This window comes from Erinaceus europaeus, chromosome 21, assembly GCF_950295315.1.
Source record: "Erinaceus europaeus chromosome 21, mEriEur2.1, whole genome shotgun sequence".
In the NCBI taxonomy this organism is placed as follows: Eukaryota; Metazoa; Chordata; class Mammalia; order Eulipotyphla; family Erinaceidae; genus Erinaceus; species Erinaceus europaeus.
Window position 1 is genome coordinate 40,353,354 of NC_080182.1, and position 15,091 is coordinate 40,368,444.

The following is a 15,091-nucleotide window of genomic DNA, read 5'->3' on the forward strand; positions in this document are numbered from 1 at the left end:
TTTAAGAGATTGAAATCAGGGACTTCTTTCAAATTTGGACATGGCTAATCGAGGAGCAACAAGACCCAACGGGCCAAATACTGGAAATAAAATATGCCAGTTCAAACTAGTACTCCTGGGAGAGTCTGCTGTTGGCAAATCAAGCCTAGTGCTTCGTTTTGTGAAGGGCCAATTTCATGAATTTCAAGAGAGTACCATTGGGGGTGAGAAAACAATTTTGCCTTGTTCTTTTAAATGAGTCAAACATGGGGGGGGGGTACTACAATTCTAATTATGTGGTGATAAATGCTTAAATAGGTCACAGTGAAGAAAAGAGACGTTCAGTGGATCTCAGCCTTGGCTTTTGTGAACCTATCAGTATCTTGGTTATTCTTGAAGAAGTTTGTATAGAGACTAAAATACAGGTAAACAAATGCAAACAGAAACAGAATCCCAAGTAGTGGGATTTGATCTGAGACCTATTTCTTAATTATCAGAAGCTTCTTTAAGTTCTACATGTTTGTGCAGAAGAAATATATTAGCATTGGAATAATCATAATAGTAAACAAGTTCATCTTAAAATTCTGTCCCATCTGTAAATTACATTATGTCATAAATTTAATTAACTATTAAGATACGCTTTTAAGAATGTATGGTTAGGATATGCTTTTAAGAATATATGGTAAGGAAAAGTGAGATTAGCTTAATGGAGAAGGACAGGAAAAGAAAATGGGACCTGAAGAGGACATAAGTGCTTAATATTGTGGCTGTGAGCTGAAAGGAGGGTGATGCAGAATAAAGTGGCTAGAAATCACTACTGTGTATTATTGGGACAGAGCACATGGCCTTTCATGGGGGAAGGGTTATCAGTTTTATCTGTCAGTTTTTTAAAAATCTAGCTTTCAAAATTCATGAAACAGCTGTTCATGGCATATAGGAACTTCTTAAAACCCATGTTTAAGAAACCAAAGTTTGCTGTTCATTATGTGGGACTCAGGGAAATCATTTGAGAATTTTGTTCATGCTTTTAGATCTTTGCAATAAGAAACATTATGATAATATCTACAAATTGCCCTCTACATACAGAGAATATGTTGAATAAGTAACATTTCTACTTTAGTAGATTTGATAATGTGGTAGTTATTATCAGCCTTTTACGTTTATCATGTTACAGTGGTTATCATTTAAGTGTTGAGTCTGAAATCTTGATGATTTAATAACAGTATCCTTGATGTTCTTTGTATTTCTTTATGAATACAACTGTACACACTTTTAAAAAAATTATCAGTGAGCAAAAGAAAATCAGCATATGTGATGGCTGGGATGGAACTAGGGGCCTCATCCTTGATACACCTGTGCTTTATACAATGCACCACTTCCTGGGGTACTTTCTGCTTTTTTAAATTAAGTTGTTTTTTTTTTTTTTTTCTTCCAATTAGGGAGGTAGGGAGTAGCATAATGTTACACAAAAAGACTTTGATGCCTGAGGCTCCCAAGTCTCAGGTTCAGTACCATAAGTACCACCATAAGCCAGAGCTGAGCAATGCTTTGTTCAAAACAACACACTACTTTTTAAAATCATATATTTGCCATAAAACATTGAGTTTAATACCAGCAACATCTTGATTTGTTAATTTCTACAGTGAGCCTTTTTCTTCCATCCTCTTCACATTTGTTCCCCACCCTTAGGAGTGATGGTAGTAGTGATAGATCCTAAGTTTTCCAGAATAGCCAGGTTTGTGGTCAGTAACTTGTAAATAAGAAGTATTTTGTTTTTGGTTAATATGTAAAAGTTTACCTAGCAAATTAACCTTATCAATTACTTTGTGTTTCATCTGCCCTTTTTTAAATTTGATTATTAAAATCCTCTGATGGTCTGAAGAGCTCACCTAAAATGCTGATTTGTTTGATTATATTTGATTTGTAGATAGCAGGTGGCATCTTCTATAGGTTGTGCTATTCATCATAAACATGATAAATTGTTTGAACAATAATTTATCTCATAACCCCAGACTTTATAATGTGCGTGCGCTCTCACACTCTCTCTTTCTCCATATCCCCCTCCACCCTCTCTTTCCTCTTCTCTTTTATTTCTTTTGGGGGAAGTGGGGAATTCAATGCCTGCATGATGAATCCACTGCTGCCAGCAATCCCTTGCCTCCTTCCTTTGTACTCTAGTTAGAGTAGCCATGGTTTGCAGTCATCTGTACCAGAGCTGTTCCCCTTATAGTGCCATAAGTAAGTTATGTAAAGAAATATGTACCACATTTACTAGTTGTAAATACAAATTAGAGTGTTCCAAGTACCCATTTCATGGTTGTTTTTACTGGACAAATAAAGTTCATTCTGCTTCTTTGTTAACACCTTTTTCCTCTGAGAGGCTGGAGTTGTTACTTTGTTCAAAAACAACATCTAATAGGGGAAGATTATTGCTAAATTTAAGAAAAGCAAGGCCTTGAGAATAAAATTAGAGGTTAAAGGTAAATTAGAGGTAAAGGTTAAGAAAGATTTTGTGTCCTCATTGTTTTTATCAGCTATGCTTGTTTTTGTAAGAGCGCTGCTCAGGTCTGGTTTATGGTGGTGATGGGGATTAAACCTGGGACCTCAGAGCTTCAAGCATGAAAGTCTTTTCATAACCACTGTGCTATCTCCCTGTTTCCTGTATTAGCTGTAGAACCATAAGATGGTTCTACTCAGCTTGCTTGCTTGCTTTGATAGTGCAGAGAAATTGAGAGAAGGGGAGGGGAATAGAGAGCAAGACAGACAGAGAGTAAGCGAGAGACACCAGCAGCACTGCTTAACTACTCATGAAGCTTCCCTCCCCTTCAAGTTGGGACCAGGGCCTTAAACCCAGGTCTGTGCACATGGTGCTCAACTGAGTATACCACTGCCACCCCCTTTATTTTCCTCATGTGAAATGATATCAGATTGAGGATATAACTGTGGCTATGCAAAAAGAATTTGTGGGCAGGGGCAGATAGAATAATGCTTATGCAAAAAGACTCTCATGCCTGGGGCTCCAGAGTTCCAGGTTCAGTCCCCCGTACCACCATCAGCCAGAATTGAGCGGTGCTGTTCATTTAAAAAAAAAAAAAAAAAGACAAGGGAGTTGGGCGATAGCTTTAGTGGGTTAAGCACACGTGGTGCATGGACCCATGTAGGGATCCCAGTTTAAGCTCTCAGCTCCCCACCTGCAGGGGAGTCGCTTCACGGGCATTGAAGCAGGTCTGTAGGTGTCTATTTTTCTCTCCCCCTCTGTCTTCCCCTCCTCTCTCCATTTCTCTCTGTCCTATCCGGCAACGATATCAGTAACAACAATAATAATCACAACAGTGGTAAAACAACCAGGGTAACAAAAGGGAAAAATGGCCTCCAGGAGCAGTAGATTCGTGGGCATCCAGCCCCAGAAATAACCCTGGAGGCAAAAAAAAAGACTTAAGATGGTCTGGGAATTGGCGCAGTGGAAAAAAGCATTGGACTCTTAACCATGAGGTCCTGCGTTCAATCCCCTGGCAGCACATGTACCAGAGAGATGTCTGGCTCAAGGGAAAAAAAAACAACAACAAAACTTTATTGTGCCTGAGGTCCAATCCTCAGCCACCACTATAGACCACAGCTGAGCAAAGCTTTGGTAAAAATTTTTTAAAAAATTTTTTTTTTCAAGCCACTATGAAACCGTAATACAGCACCTAGCTGCAATAGTTTTCCTTGTGTTGACTAAATGAAATCATATAGAAATTTCTTAGCTAATGCCACTACTGCCACCAACATTACTTTTTTGCTGAGTAATACCACTGTTGATACTTTGTTGTATTGTCAAAACATGGTTTTTTGGAATCGTAATTTCACCTAGCACATGACCTGTGACTTAGGTTTTGGAAAATTTGAAACTTACTCAAATACTGGAGAATTCAGACTCAGATTTTTTTTTTTATTTTGTATTCATTTTAGTGAGAAATAGAGCAGAGTATTGCTCGGCTGTGTGTTATGATAGTGCTGCCAGGGCCTGGACCTGGGTGCTTTGGCATGAAAGTTTTTGCACAACCATTGTGCTGTTCCCAGCTCCTTTAACTTTCCCATCAAATGCTTTTTCACAAATATGAGTAGTCATGCATATTACCTCAGCTGTGTGCCATCCACTTCCACTAAGTTATTTGTGAGAGTTGCCTTTCACTGAAAGATATTGTACTATTGGGGGCTGGGTGGTAGCGAAGCGGGTTAAAGGGACATGGTGAAAAACACAAGGGCCAGCACTAAGATTTGAGTTCGAGCCCCCAGTTCCCCACCTGCAGGGGGTCGCTTTGCAAGCGCTGAAGCAGGTCTGCAGGTGTCTTTCTCTCCCCCTTTCTGTCTTCCCTTCCTCTCTCAATTTCTCTGTCCTATCCAACAACAATAACATATATGACAACAATAACGGCAACGAAATAGGAAAAATGGCCTCCATGAGCAGTGGATTCATAGTGCAGGCACCAAGCCCCAGTGATAACCGTGGAGGCAAAAAAAAATTGTTCTCTACATTGAGAAAGGCCGACTAGAAGACTTAAATCTGAATAACGTAATGTTTTTCCTGTAGTAAATTTTCTACTAGTAAGTTTTCTACTGTTGCCTTCACTTGTTAGCCTGCAGAAAGACAGGCATGATTATAATCTTCATATTTACTTGCCGTTTTCTTTTGTTGACCGAAGCACCACTCAGCTCTAGCTATTTGTGGTGACAGGGATCAGACATGGAATCTCTCACCTAAAAATCCTGTGCACTGTTGCTTGTACTGTCACCCCCCTTTTTTTTTTAATCTGAGCATTGTTTCCAATTAAAAGTGCTTTTAAGAAGACCATGACACAAACCACCAGCAATATGCCCCTTAGGGATCTTAGAATTTTGTATTCTGGCATTTATTTTTTTAGACTTGTTTTTAAGAGTGATACCAGAAGGCCACTTAATTCATGGCATATGGTGTTACCTTTCTGGTCCACATGCTTTTTTGATTAATGAGAAAAGTGGTTTTTGAAATATTCATTGTCTTATGTGATATGGTGAATTTAAATTATAGAAGCTAATTTGGGTCAATTAAACATTATTTTTATACATGGTTCCTCCTATGTAGAAAGTATATATTCAGTATTTGAGATAAAGTAAGTAGGGATTTGATGTGTCATATCAGTTATAACCTAACACAGTTCTTTTTTTTTTTAATTTCTTTATTGGGGAATTAATGTTTTACATTCAACAGTAACTAACACAGTTCTTTTAATGGTCCTATCAGTTACCCTCCAGTGTCTTAGTTAAAAATGTTGTTTTATGTGATTTAGTAACCAGTGAACTTCATTCTAATACCAGTTTCCCATTACACTTACTGGTTTGTCAGAAAAGTCACGATGTATCAAGTATGTACTTTTCCTGCACATTAAGAAATACAGTCTGTATTTACTGTCAAGTGTAAAACACTAATCCCCCAATAAAGGGGATTTTTTTTTAATTTTTATTTATTTTCCCTTTTGTTGCTCTTTATTATTTTTGTTGTTACTGATGTCGTCATTGTTGGATAGGACAGAGAGAAATGGAGAGAGGAGGGGAAGACAGAGAGAGGGAGAGAAAGACACCTGCAGACCTGCTTCACCACCTGTGAAACCACTCCCCTGCAGGTGGGGAGCCAGGGGCTTGAACCTGGATCCTTCTCCCGGTCCTTGCGCTTTGCGCCATGTGCACTTAACCCACTGCGCTACTGCCCAACTCCCATGAAAAAATGTTTTTTTAAAAAAAAACAAGGGTGGGGGTAGATAGCATAATGAGATAGCATAAAGAGATTCTCATGCCTAAGGCTCCAAAGTCCCAGGTTCAATCCCCCACACCACCACAAGCCAGAGCTGAGCAGTGTCCTGGTGTTTCTCTCTGTGTCTTTCTGCATCTCTCTCAAAAATTAAAAAAAAAAAAAAAAAAAAAACTTAAAGTCAAGGAGCCAGGCAAAGGCATATCTGGTTAAGCACACACATTATAGCGTGCAAGGACCCAGGTTCAAGGCCCTGATCCCTACCTGGAGGGGGAAAGCTTCACAAGAAGTGAAGCAGGACTGTAGGTATCTGTCTCTCCCCCTCCTTACCACCCCCTCTCAGTTTCTGTTTCTATGTAGTAATAAATTAATACAAATATATTTTTTTAAATACAGTCAGCAGCCTGGGAGACGGCACAGTAGATAAAACATTGATCACTGGCATCACGTGTCAGAGCGAAGCTCGAAGTTCTGATCTAGCTCCCCCCCTTCTTTTCCTTTTCCATCCCTCTCTTCATTTTTCTTCATTTCCCTCTCCCTCTTTCCCTTCCCCTCCCATCTCCTTTTCCCCTTGTGTTAATAAAATCTAGTCTATAATTTAACTTTTTTTCCCCTTTTAAAATTTATGATTTGAGATCATGAAAATCAGGTTTTCCATCTCAAGTCATTGATAACCCTCTTCTTCTTCTAGCGTTTGCCCTTCTTCCGTAGCCGGTCAACAGCGTCAGGTTGAGCCTGATGTAAAGTTTCGAGACCTCCTTTGAATCTAAGAGGTGACAGTCGTTGACTATGTGGGTCATAATCTGTCTGTATCCTCTAGTGTTGCTGAAATATTGGAGCTTTTTGTTGAATGACTTTACTATTCAGCTCTAACCTACAGTGAAGTATTTCTTTTTTTTTTTTTTTTTAAAGATTTTTATTTATTTATGAGAAAGATAGGAGGAGAGAGAAAGAACCAGACATCACTCTGGCACATGTGCTGCCGGGGATCGAACTCAGGATCTCATGCTTGAGAGTCCAAAGCTTCACCACTGCGCCACCTCCCAGACCACCAGTGAAGTATTTGTAACTATTCACAGATTTGTTGCTTTTATCAGATACTGGGAAATAAGATCATTGAGCTTGTCTAAAATTTATTTTCTCAACAAATTTACCAAGCTTCTAAATGTTAAAATCAAAGATGACTTCATGGCCTAGTATGGGAAATACTGAATAAGCATAATCTAATAATTCTGACTATATTAGAGAGAGATTAAAATAGTATCGTATTCTTTTCATATAAAGTTAATTCTCCAGCTGACCTAATCTGATCCTGTTAATGCACTTTACAACGTAGTTAGTGGAATCTTAACTACATACTGTAGAGATCTCTACCTGTGAGCATTTTGGTGATGGAGCTTCATGACATCTGTTTTATGTATAGTCAGCACATTTATGCTACCTTCTTGCTCAGTCTGTTCTGTGTATTTAAGACTTCTGGATAGTTGAGTTTTCATAGATGCTTCAGATGTATAACACTGTTAACTTTGAATAGCTAGGGAGTATGGTAAAGTCAGAAAACCTCTTAATTTTTTTACTTTTAACAGGAAAAATCATAGTATAAATACAGGAAAGGGCCATGAGCGCTACTCAGGTTTGAGCCCAGCCCCCTCTGCATGCAGGGGCGCTACAGTGCTTTCTACCGCTCATCTCTTTAAAAAAAAAAAAAAAAAACGGAAACTTTCTAGATAAACTTGCCCAGTTTGAGTCTGCCCACTGTAATCAATGTCCCTTATATATAACCCTGTTTATGGCATTAATGTGTCATAGGTAACATCACTTGGAGTAATTAAGAAACTTTCATCAGCAAACTCTCTGATGAAGTAGAATAGGGATATATAAAAATGATCAGAAGTTTGGTTGTTTTTAGCAATTACTATCTTGACGTAAATGTAAACTCTACCAAAGTAATACATTCCTCTATGAAAAATGAGTGTTATGAAGCCAACTGAAAATAATCATGTTTAATACTTTACAAGTGTTTTACAAAAACACATCAGAAGTAAGTGTTGTTGAACAAAATTCATGCTCTACTTGACAGTAGAGACAAGGAAAAATAGAACCGATGTGAAGGAATCCTTCACTCATGGCTTTTAGCTTGTCTGTTTCTACTGTTGCCAGTAGCAGATACTGTTTAAGCTTAAAGTGTATTCTGATGATGTAGGACTTCACTGTGTAGCACCTCAAAATTCATTTTTCCGTCAAAAAAAGGTTTTAACTGTGTAAAAGCTAGAGCTAAAAAATGTTCCATTTAATTGACAGCTTTTTTTTTTGAGGTCTAACACTGTATCTGGTATATGTAAATGACTAATATTAGAGAGCTTAGATTCAGAATTTCATAAGTAATACTATTATGTACTCTTGTAACTTTTAGAAAGGTGACTTAAAGGGAATTCTAAGATTGTAGAATATTATTTTATTGAGAAAACTGATAATATAACATTGTGTAAATATATGTTATATACAATATATAATGTATTCAGGTGTTCATTTGATGCATTTACTTAGAACAGTGTGCTTACCTCCGTGACCAAAGCTATTGATGTGAATTACACAAAAGTAAAATCCAGCCTTGGGAACTTTGTTGTTTATATTGGGGACACTTCCCCAATCGTATGTTGTGCATGAGATCTCTAGGACTTAACTAGCAGTTACTCTTTGTACCCCTACAATTCTTTTTTTTTCTTTTTTTCATTTATTCCCTTTTGATGCCCTTGTAGTTATTGTTGTTATTGATGTTGTTGTTGGATAGGAACGAGAGAAATGGAGAGAGGAGGGGGAGAGAAAGACAGACACCTGCAAACCTGTTTTACCGCTTGTGAAGCGACTCCCCTGCAGGTGGGGAGCTAGGGGCTCAAACCGGTATGCTTACACTGGTCATTGCACTTTTCGCCACATGCACTTAACCCGCTGCATTACCGCCTGACTTCTACCCTTACAATTCTTATCCTAGTTTTTCTGTTCCACAGCCTCTGATAGCCTTCTTTGTATTCACTATTTTTATGACCAGCTTGTTTAGAACCCACGTAAAATTGATTCTTCTTCTAGCATTTGCCCTTCTTCCATAGCCAGTCAACAGCATCAGGTTGAGCCTGATAGAAAGTTTCGAGACCTCCTTTGAATCTGGAGAGGTGGCAGTCGTTGACTATGTGGGACATAGTCTGTCTGGAGCCGCAGGAGCAGTTCGGGTCGTCTCTGGCTCCCCAGCGATGGAACATAGTGGCGCACCGGCCATGGCCTGTTCGATAGCGATTGAGGAGGGCCCGATCATAACGTGCTAGGTCAAAGCCGGGTTGACGCTTGCAGGGCTCTGTGATGAGGTGTTTGTTCTTTACCTCAGCTGACTGCCAGCTCTGTTTCCAAGAGTCTGGAACAGAGAAGTTCAGTGTAGGCGTAGGGGACCAGATTGGGTGACGAGATGTCAAGCGTTGGACAGGGTGGGCGAAGATCTCCGCGTATATTGGCAGGTCCAGTCGAGCGTAGACGTGGGAGATGAACTTAGATGATGCCGCATCCCGACGAATATCTGGCGGAGCGATGTTGCTAAGAACTGGCAGCCATGGAACCGGGGTGGAACGGATGGTTCCAGAAATGATCCTCATGGAGGAATATAATTTGGAATCGACCAAGTGGACATGGGGGCTACGGAACCATACTGGGGCACAGTATTCTGCAGTGGAATAGCGTAATACCAGAGATGATGATTGTAGTGTGGAAGCGCTCGCGCCCCATGAGGAGCTGGCCAGTCTTGCAATGATGTGATTCCTCGCGCCCACCTTTGCTGCAGTTTTTATGAGATGTTCGTGAAATGACAGAGTGCGATCGAGAGTAACGCCAAGATAGACTGGCTGGGCTTCATGCCGGATTCTCGTATCGCCAAGCTGCACATTAAGCTCACGCGAGGCCGAGGCATGGTGTAGATGGAAAACAGATGATACCGTTTTAGCAGTGCTAGGAATTAGTCGCCATTTTTTACAGTAATCAGATATCAGAGACATGTCTTTTGTGAGTGTTTCCTCGAGGATGTCGAACTTGGATGCCTGAGTTGCACAACAGATGTCATCGGCATAGATGAACTTCCTTGAAGAAGTTTCTGGGAGGTCACTGATGTAAATATTAAATAGCGTAGGAGCCAGAACAGAGCCCTGGGGGAGGCCACTTGAGACAGGTCTCCATCTGCTAGACTTGTCACCCACATGCACCCGGAATCTTCTGTTTTGGAGAAGAAACGATATAGTGTTGGCCACCCATGGAGGCAGGCATCTTGAGATCTTGACCAGGAGACCACGGTGCCAGACCGTGTCATAGGCTGCTGTGAGATCAACAAAGACAGCACCCGTCTTTAAATTCTTCTGGAATCCATTTTCAATGTAAGTTGAGAGGGCCAGGGCTTGTTCGCAGGTAGATCTTCCTGGGCGGAAACCAGCCTGGGCGGGTGATAGGAATTTCTCTGTAAGAGGAGAAATACGTGACAGAAGCAGCCTCTCAAGGAGTTTGTAACACACAGAGAGGAGAGAAATTGGTCTATAGCTGGCGGCCAGTGTTGGGTCTTTCTTTGGTTTCAAAACCGCTATAATCCTCGCACGACGCCAAACTTTGGGCATAGACTCAGATTCCAAGATGTGGGACAGGAATGAAGCGAGCCACTTCTTTGCCGCGGGGCCCAGGTTAAGAATGAGTTCTGGGGAGTCGGGCTGTAGCGCAGCGGGTTAAGCGCAGGTGGCGCAAAGCACAAGGACCGGCATAAGGATCCGGGTTCGAACCCCGGCTCCCCACCTGCAGGGGAGTCGCTTCACAGGCAGTGAAGCAGGTCTGCAGGTGTCTATCTTTCTCTCCCCCTCTCTGTCTTCCCCTCCTCTCTCCGTTTCTCTCTGTCCTATCCAACAACGACAACAACAACAATAATAACTACAACAATAAAACAACAAGGGCAACAAAAGGGAATAAATAAATAAAAATAAAATATTTTAAAAAAACTTTAAAAAAAAAAGAATGAGTTCTGGGGTGATGTAAAATTGATAATACAGTTTATGTCCATTCAAGTTGCTACTAATGGCAGAATTTCCTTATTTTTATTTACCTATTCATGAGTGTCTACATTGTTTTTAACCTTATATCTTTAACCTTACAAGTAAGGCTGTAGCACACAGGAGAATCCAGAAGTTTTTTGTTTGTTTTTTCTAACAGAGCACTGCTCATCTCTGGCTTATGATGATGGTGTGAGGGAAATTGAACCTGGGACTTTGGAACCTCAGGCAAGAGAGCCTCTTTGCATAACCATTAGACTATCATTTCTATTGGTGATCTAGTCAGATGTAAACATATGGGGTGTTGGGCAGTAGCGCAGCAGGTTAAGTGGGCATGGCTCGAAGTGCAAGGGCCCGCGTAAGGATCCTGGATCGAACCCCCGGCTCCCCACCTGCAGGGGTGTCACTTCACAGGTGGTGAAGCAGGTCTGCAGGTGTCTGTCTTTCTCTCCTTGACCATCCCTATCTCTCTAGTTTTCTCTCTGTCCTATCTAACTACAGTGACAACAATGATAAACAGCAAGGGCAACAAAAGGGAAAAATAACCTCCAGGGGTAGTGGATTCCTAGTGCAGGCTTCAGAGACAACCCTGGAGGCCAAAAAAAAGAACATGGATCATAAGCAGTATTTTATTTATTTATTGATTGATTGATTGATTGATTGCCTCTAGGGTTATCAGTTGGGGCTCAGTACTTACGTGATTCATCTGTTCCCAGCAGCCTTCCCCCCCCCCCTTCTCTCATTCCTCTAAATGGAGGGTCAGAGAGGAGACACAGCAGAGCACTGCTCCACCACTTGAGAATCGTCCTCCCAGTAGGTACTTCCATGGAGTGGCCCAGAGTTGATTCTTGTGCATGGTAACAGGTGTGCCACCTGCTAGCCCCTAGTATCATTTCTTGAGGAAACTCCAAACTGGTTTTCAAAGTGATTAATCCAGGAAAGCGGGCGGGGGTGTACCTGGTTGAGTACATTTGTTGCCATGCTCAAAGACTTGAGTTCAAGCCCCCAGTCCCCACTTACAGAAGGTACACAAGCAGTCTGCAGATGTCTCTTTCTCCCTTTCTATGCCTGCATCCTCTCCTATCAGAAATAAAATTCAAAGTGACTGAACCAGTTTACAGTCCCACCGTCAGCATACAGGATTCTCTATTTTCACATTCTAGTCAAAACTTCTTGTAAGATTTCAAGGGTGGGAGTCGGGTGGTAGCGCAGCAGGTTAAGCACACGTGGCACAAAGTGCAGGGACCAGCATAAGGATCCTGGTTTGAGCCCCTGGCTCCCCACCTGCAGGGGAGTCGCTTCACTGGTGGTGAAGCAGGTCTACAGGTGTCTTTCTCTCCCCCTCTCTGTCTTCCCCTCCTCTCCATTTCTCTCTGTCCTATCCAACAATAACTACAACAATTAAAAAGGGGCAACAAAAAGGGAATAAATAAAAATCTTTTTTAAAAATCTTAATAAAAGGGAGTCGGGTGGTAGCGCAGCGGGTTAAGCAAACGTGGCACAAAGCACAAGGACAGGCTGTAGGATCCCGGTTCGAGCCTCCGGCTCCCCACCTGCAAGGGAGTCACTTCACAGGCAGTGAAGCAGGTCTGCAGGCGTCTCTCTGTCTCTCTTCCTCTCTATATCCCCCTTCTCTCAATTTCTTTCTGTCTCTATCCAATAACAAATTTTAAAAATTTTTTTCTAATCTTAAAAAATTAAGATTTCAAGGGTATGCTTCATGGTGAGTGTGAGTCACTGTAACCCAAAGTCTTGTGCAACCCTCCCCTCCAGCCCAATAGTCACCACCGTTCTCAAGTCATTGTAGAATAACTTTCAAATAATTGAATGTTACCTGATGTAGTCGTAGGACTTACATAGCATTTTTATAGTCTAAAAAGAAAGATTTTAAGACTAGAAAACCTGATTTGAAGCTAGGGCTTTACGTGGTAAACTGCGTAGTAACTGGCAGATTCTTATTCCAGCGTTTGCCCTTCTTCCGTAGCCAGTCAACAGCGTCAGGTTGAGCCTGATGTAAAGTTTCGAGACCTCCTTTGAATCTGGAGAGGTGGCAGTCGTTGACTATGTGGGTCATAGTCTGTCTGGAGCCGCAGGGGCAGTTCGGGTCGTCTCTGGCTCCCCAGCGATGGAACATAGCGGCGCACCGGCCATGGCCTGTTCGATAGCGATTGAGGAGGGCCCGATCATAACGTGCTAGGTCAAAGCCGGGTTGACGCTTGCAGGGGTCTGTGATGAGGTGTTTGTTCTTGACCTCAGCTAACTGCTAACTCTGTTTCCAAGAGACTGGAACAGAGAAGTTCAGTGTAGGCGTAGGGGACCAGATTGGGTGACAAGACGTCAAGCGTTGGACAGGGTGGGCGAAGATCTCCGCATATATTGGCAGGTCCGGTCGAGTGTAGACGTGGGAAATGAACTTAGATGATGCCGCATCCCGACGAATATCTGGCGGGGCGATGTTGTTAAGAATTGGCAGCTATGGAACCGGATGGTAGATAAAGACCCTGATCACTTTGCAAGGAAGCTAATATTTAAAGTAAGTGAAAATCTCCCATATTTCAAAACTTATATTCATTTTTGTGCCATTCATAAGCATTACATTTGTAATTATCATTTAATGTGTTCTTCAGAATTCAAATTTAAAATGTTTACATTGAGGACTGGAGAGAGAGAGCTCGTCAGGTTGGCCATGTTGCTTTGATTTTCAGTGCCATATATCAGGTGCTTTGGTTTCAGAGGAAGCTCTGGTGGTGTGGTGTCTACCTCAGGTGTCTTTCTCCCTCTTTCTTCCCCTCCTCTCTCAATTCTGTCTTATCCGGCAGCAGCAGCAGCAACAACCAACAGTGGAGAAAAAGATGGCCACCGCCAGCAGTGGAATCCCACGGGGCCCCGGTGATAACCCTGGAGGCCAAAGGAAAAATGGATCTTTCACTATTTAATACTGTACATTTATCATTTGGCCAGAAACAGATGGGTTCAGGGAGGAGACTCAGCAATATAGAGCCCATGACTTGGCTGCTTGAGACCCTCAGTTCTAGTCCTGACACTACATTAAAGTGACAAGACTGCTGCCTCTCCACTCAATTAAGAAAAGCTATTTAAAACAAAAACATTTTACTCACATAGCTCGAGAATTCAGTGGGATTAGTTGGTTCTCTTATAGGTTACTCTGACTGTTGCTACTCACTATTAGAACATAAACTAGAGGCAGGGGGTAGATAGCATAATGGTTATGCAAACAGACTCTCATGCCTGAGGCTCCAACGTCCCAGGTTCAGTCCCCTGCACCACCATAAGCCAGAGCCGAGCAGCGCTCTGGTATAAAAATAAAAAATAAATTAAAAAAACATGAACTAGAACTATCAGAACAACTTAATGTGGTCTTGTATCCTAACATAGCCTTCCTTTCTCAGACGGCCTGGGTTCCAGAGTTAGTGTTCTGAAAGTACTAGGTGTAAACTCAGTAGCCCTTTATAACCTCTCACTATAAAGTAATTGGATCGCACCATAAATAATTTTTTACTTTAATTTTCTTTATTTATTGGTTAGAGATAGCCAGAAATTGAAATGGTAGGAGATGATAGGGAGGGAGAGAGACAAAAAGACACCTGCAGCCCTGCTTCATCACTCGAAAAGCTTTCCCCCTGCAGCTAGGGACCAGGGGCTTGAACACAGATCCTTCCACGTTGTAACATAGGCTCAACCAGGTGCACCACTACCGGCTCTTTACCACTAATGTTGTAATAAAAAGGCTTGCAAAGACTTGAGAAAGGAATTCACTATCGTGTTACGAAAATGTAGTATAGGGGAAAAAATTTTTTTTTTAGTGTGGAGAATCTTGTAGCCATCTTGGAAAATAGATCTATATCATTTTAGGAAATAGTCTTTTTTTTTTGTTTTGTTTTGTTTTGGTTTGGTTTTTTTTTTTTTTAGCTGTAATAGTATTCCATTGTATGGTTCCCATCATTGTATATAATCACTTCACCAGTTTTGAGTTTCATGTTTCTCTTATTTTTTACTATTACAGAGTATAGTCATTTCTACTGTCCCGATATGTTTTTAAGTCTAAATTCTGAGGAGTCAGTTGCTGTCGATGCTTCTATATGCATTTGTTTTTCCAGATTGTTACCCTATACTGCTAACTCAAGAGCCTTATACTCATCATTTTTATATTCAGTAACTGCATTTCTGTGTAGTTTCCTCATGTCGAGTGTCCTTCATAGCTTTAGAATCTATCATGCCTTCTTTCTCTGAATTGTTTATGACTTCCTGATACTGCTGT

General features: G+C 41.3%; 1 protein-coding gene across 1 annotated transcript in view; it reads left to right on the top strand.

Annotated features, from left to right (window-relative positions):
• The first annotated feature begins 40 nt into the window (after nucleotides 1-40).
• The window catches only part of RAB5A (RAB5A, member RAS oncogene family), a 36,209-nt gene continuing 21,158 nt past the window's right edge, over nucleotides 41-15,091 (top strand). Inside the window, exon 1 of the mRNA XM_007529678.3 lies at nucleotides 41-203. Coding sequence (XP_007529740.1) covers nucleotides 41-203 — 163 coding nt within the window. The remainder of the gene's footprint in view (nucleotides 204-15,091) is intronic.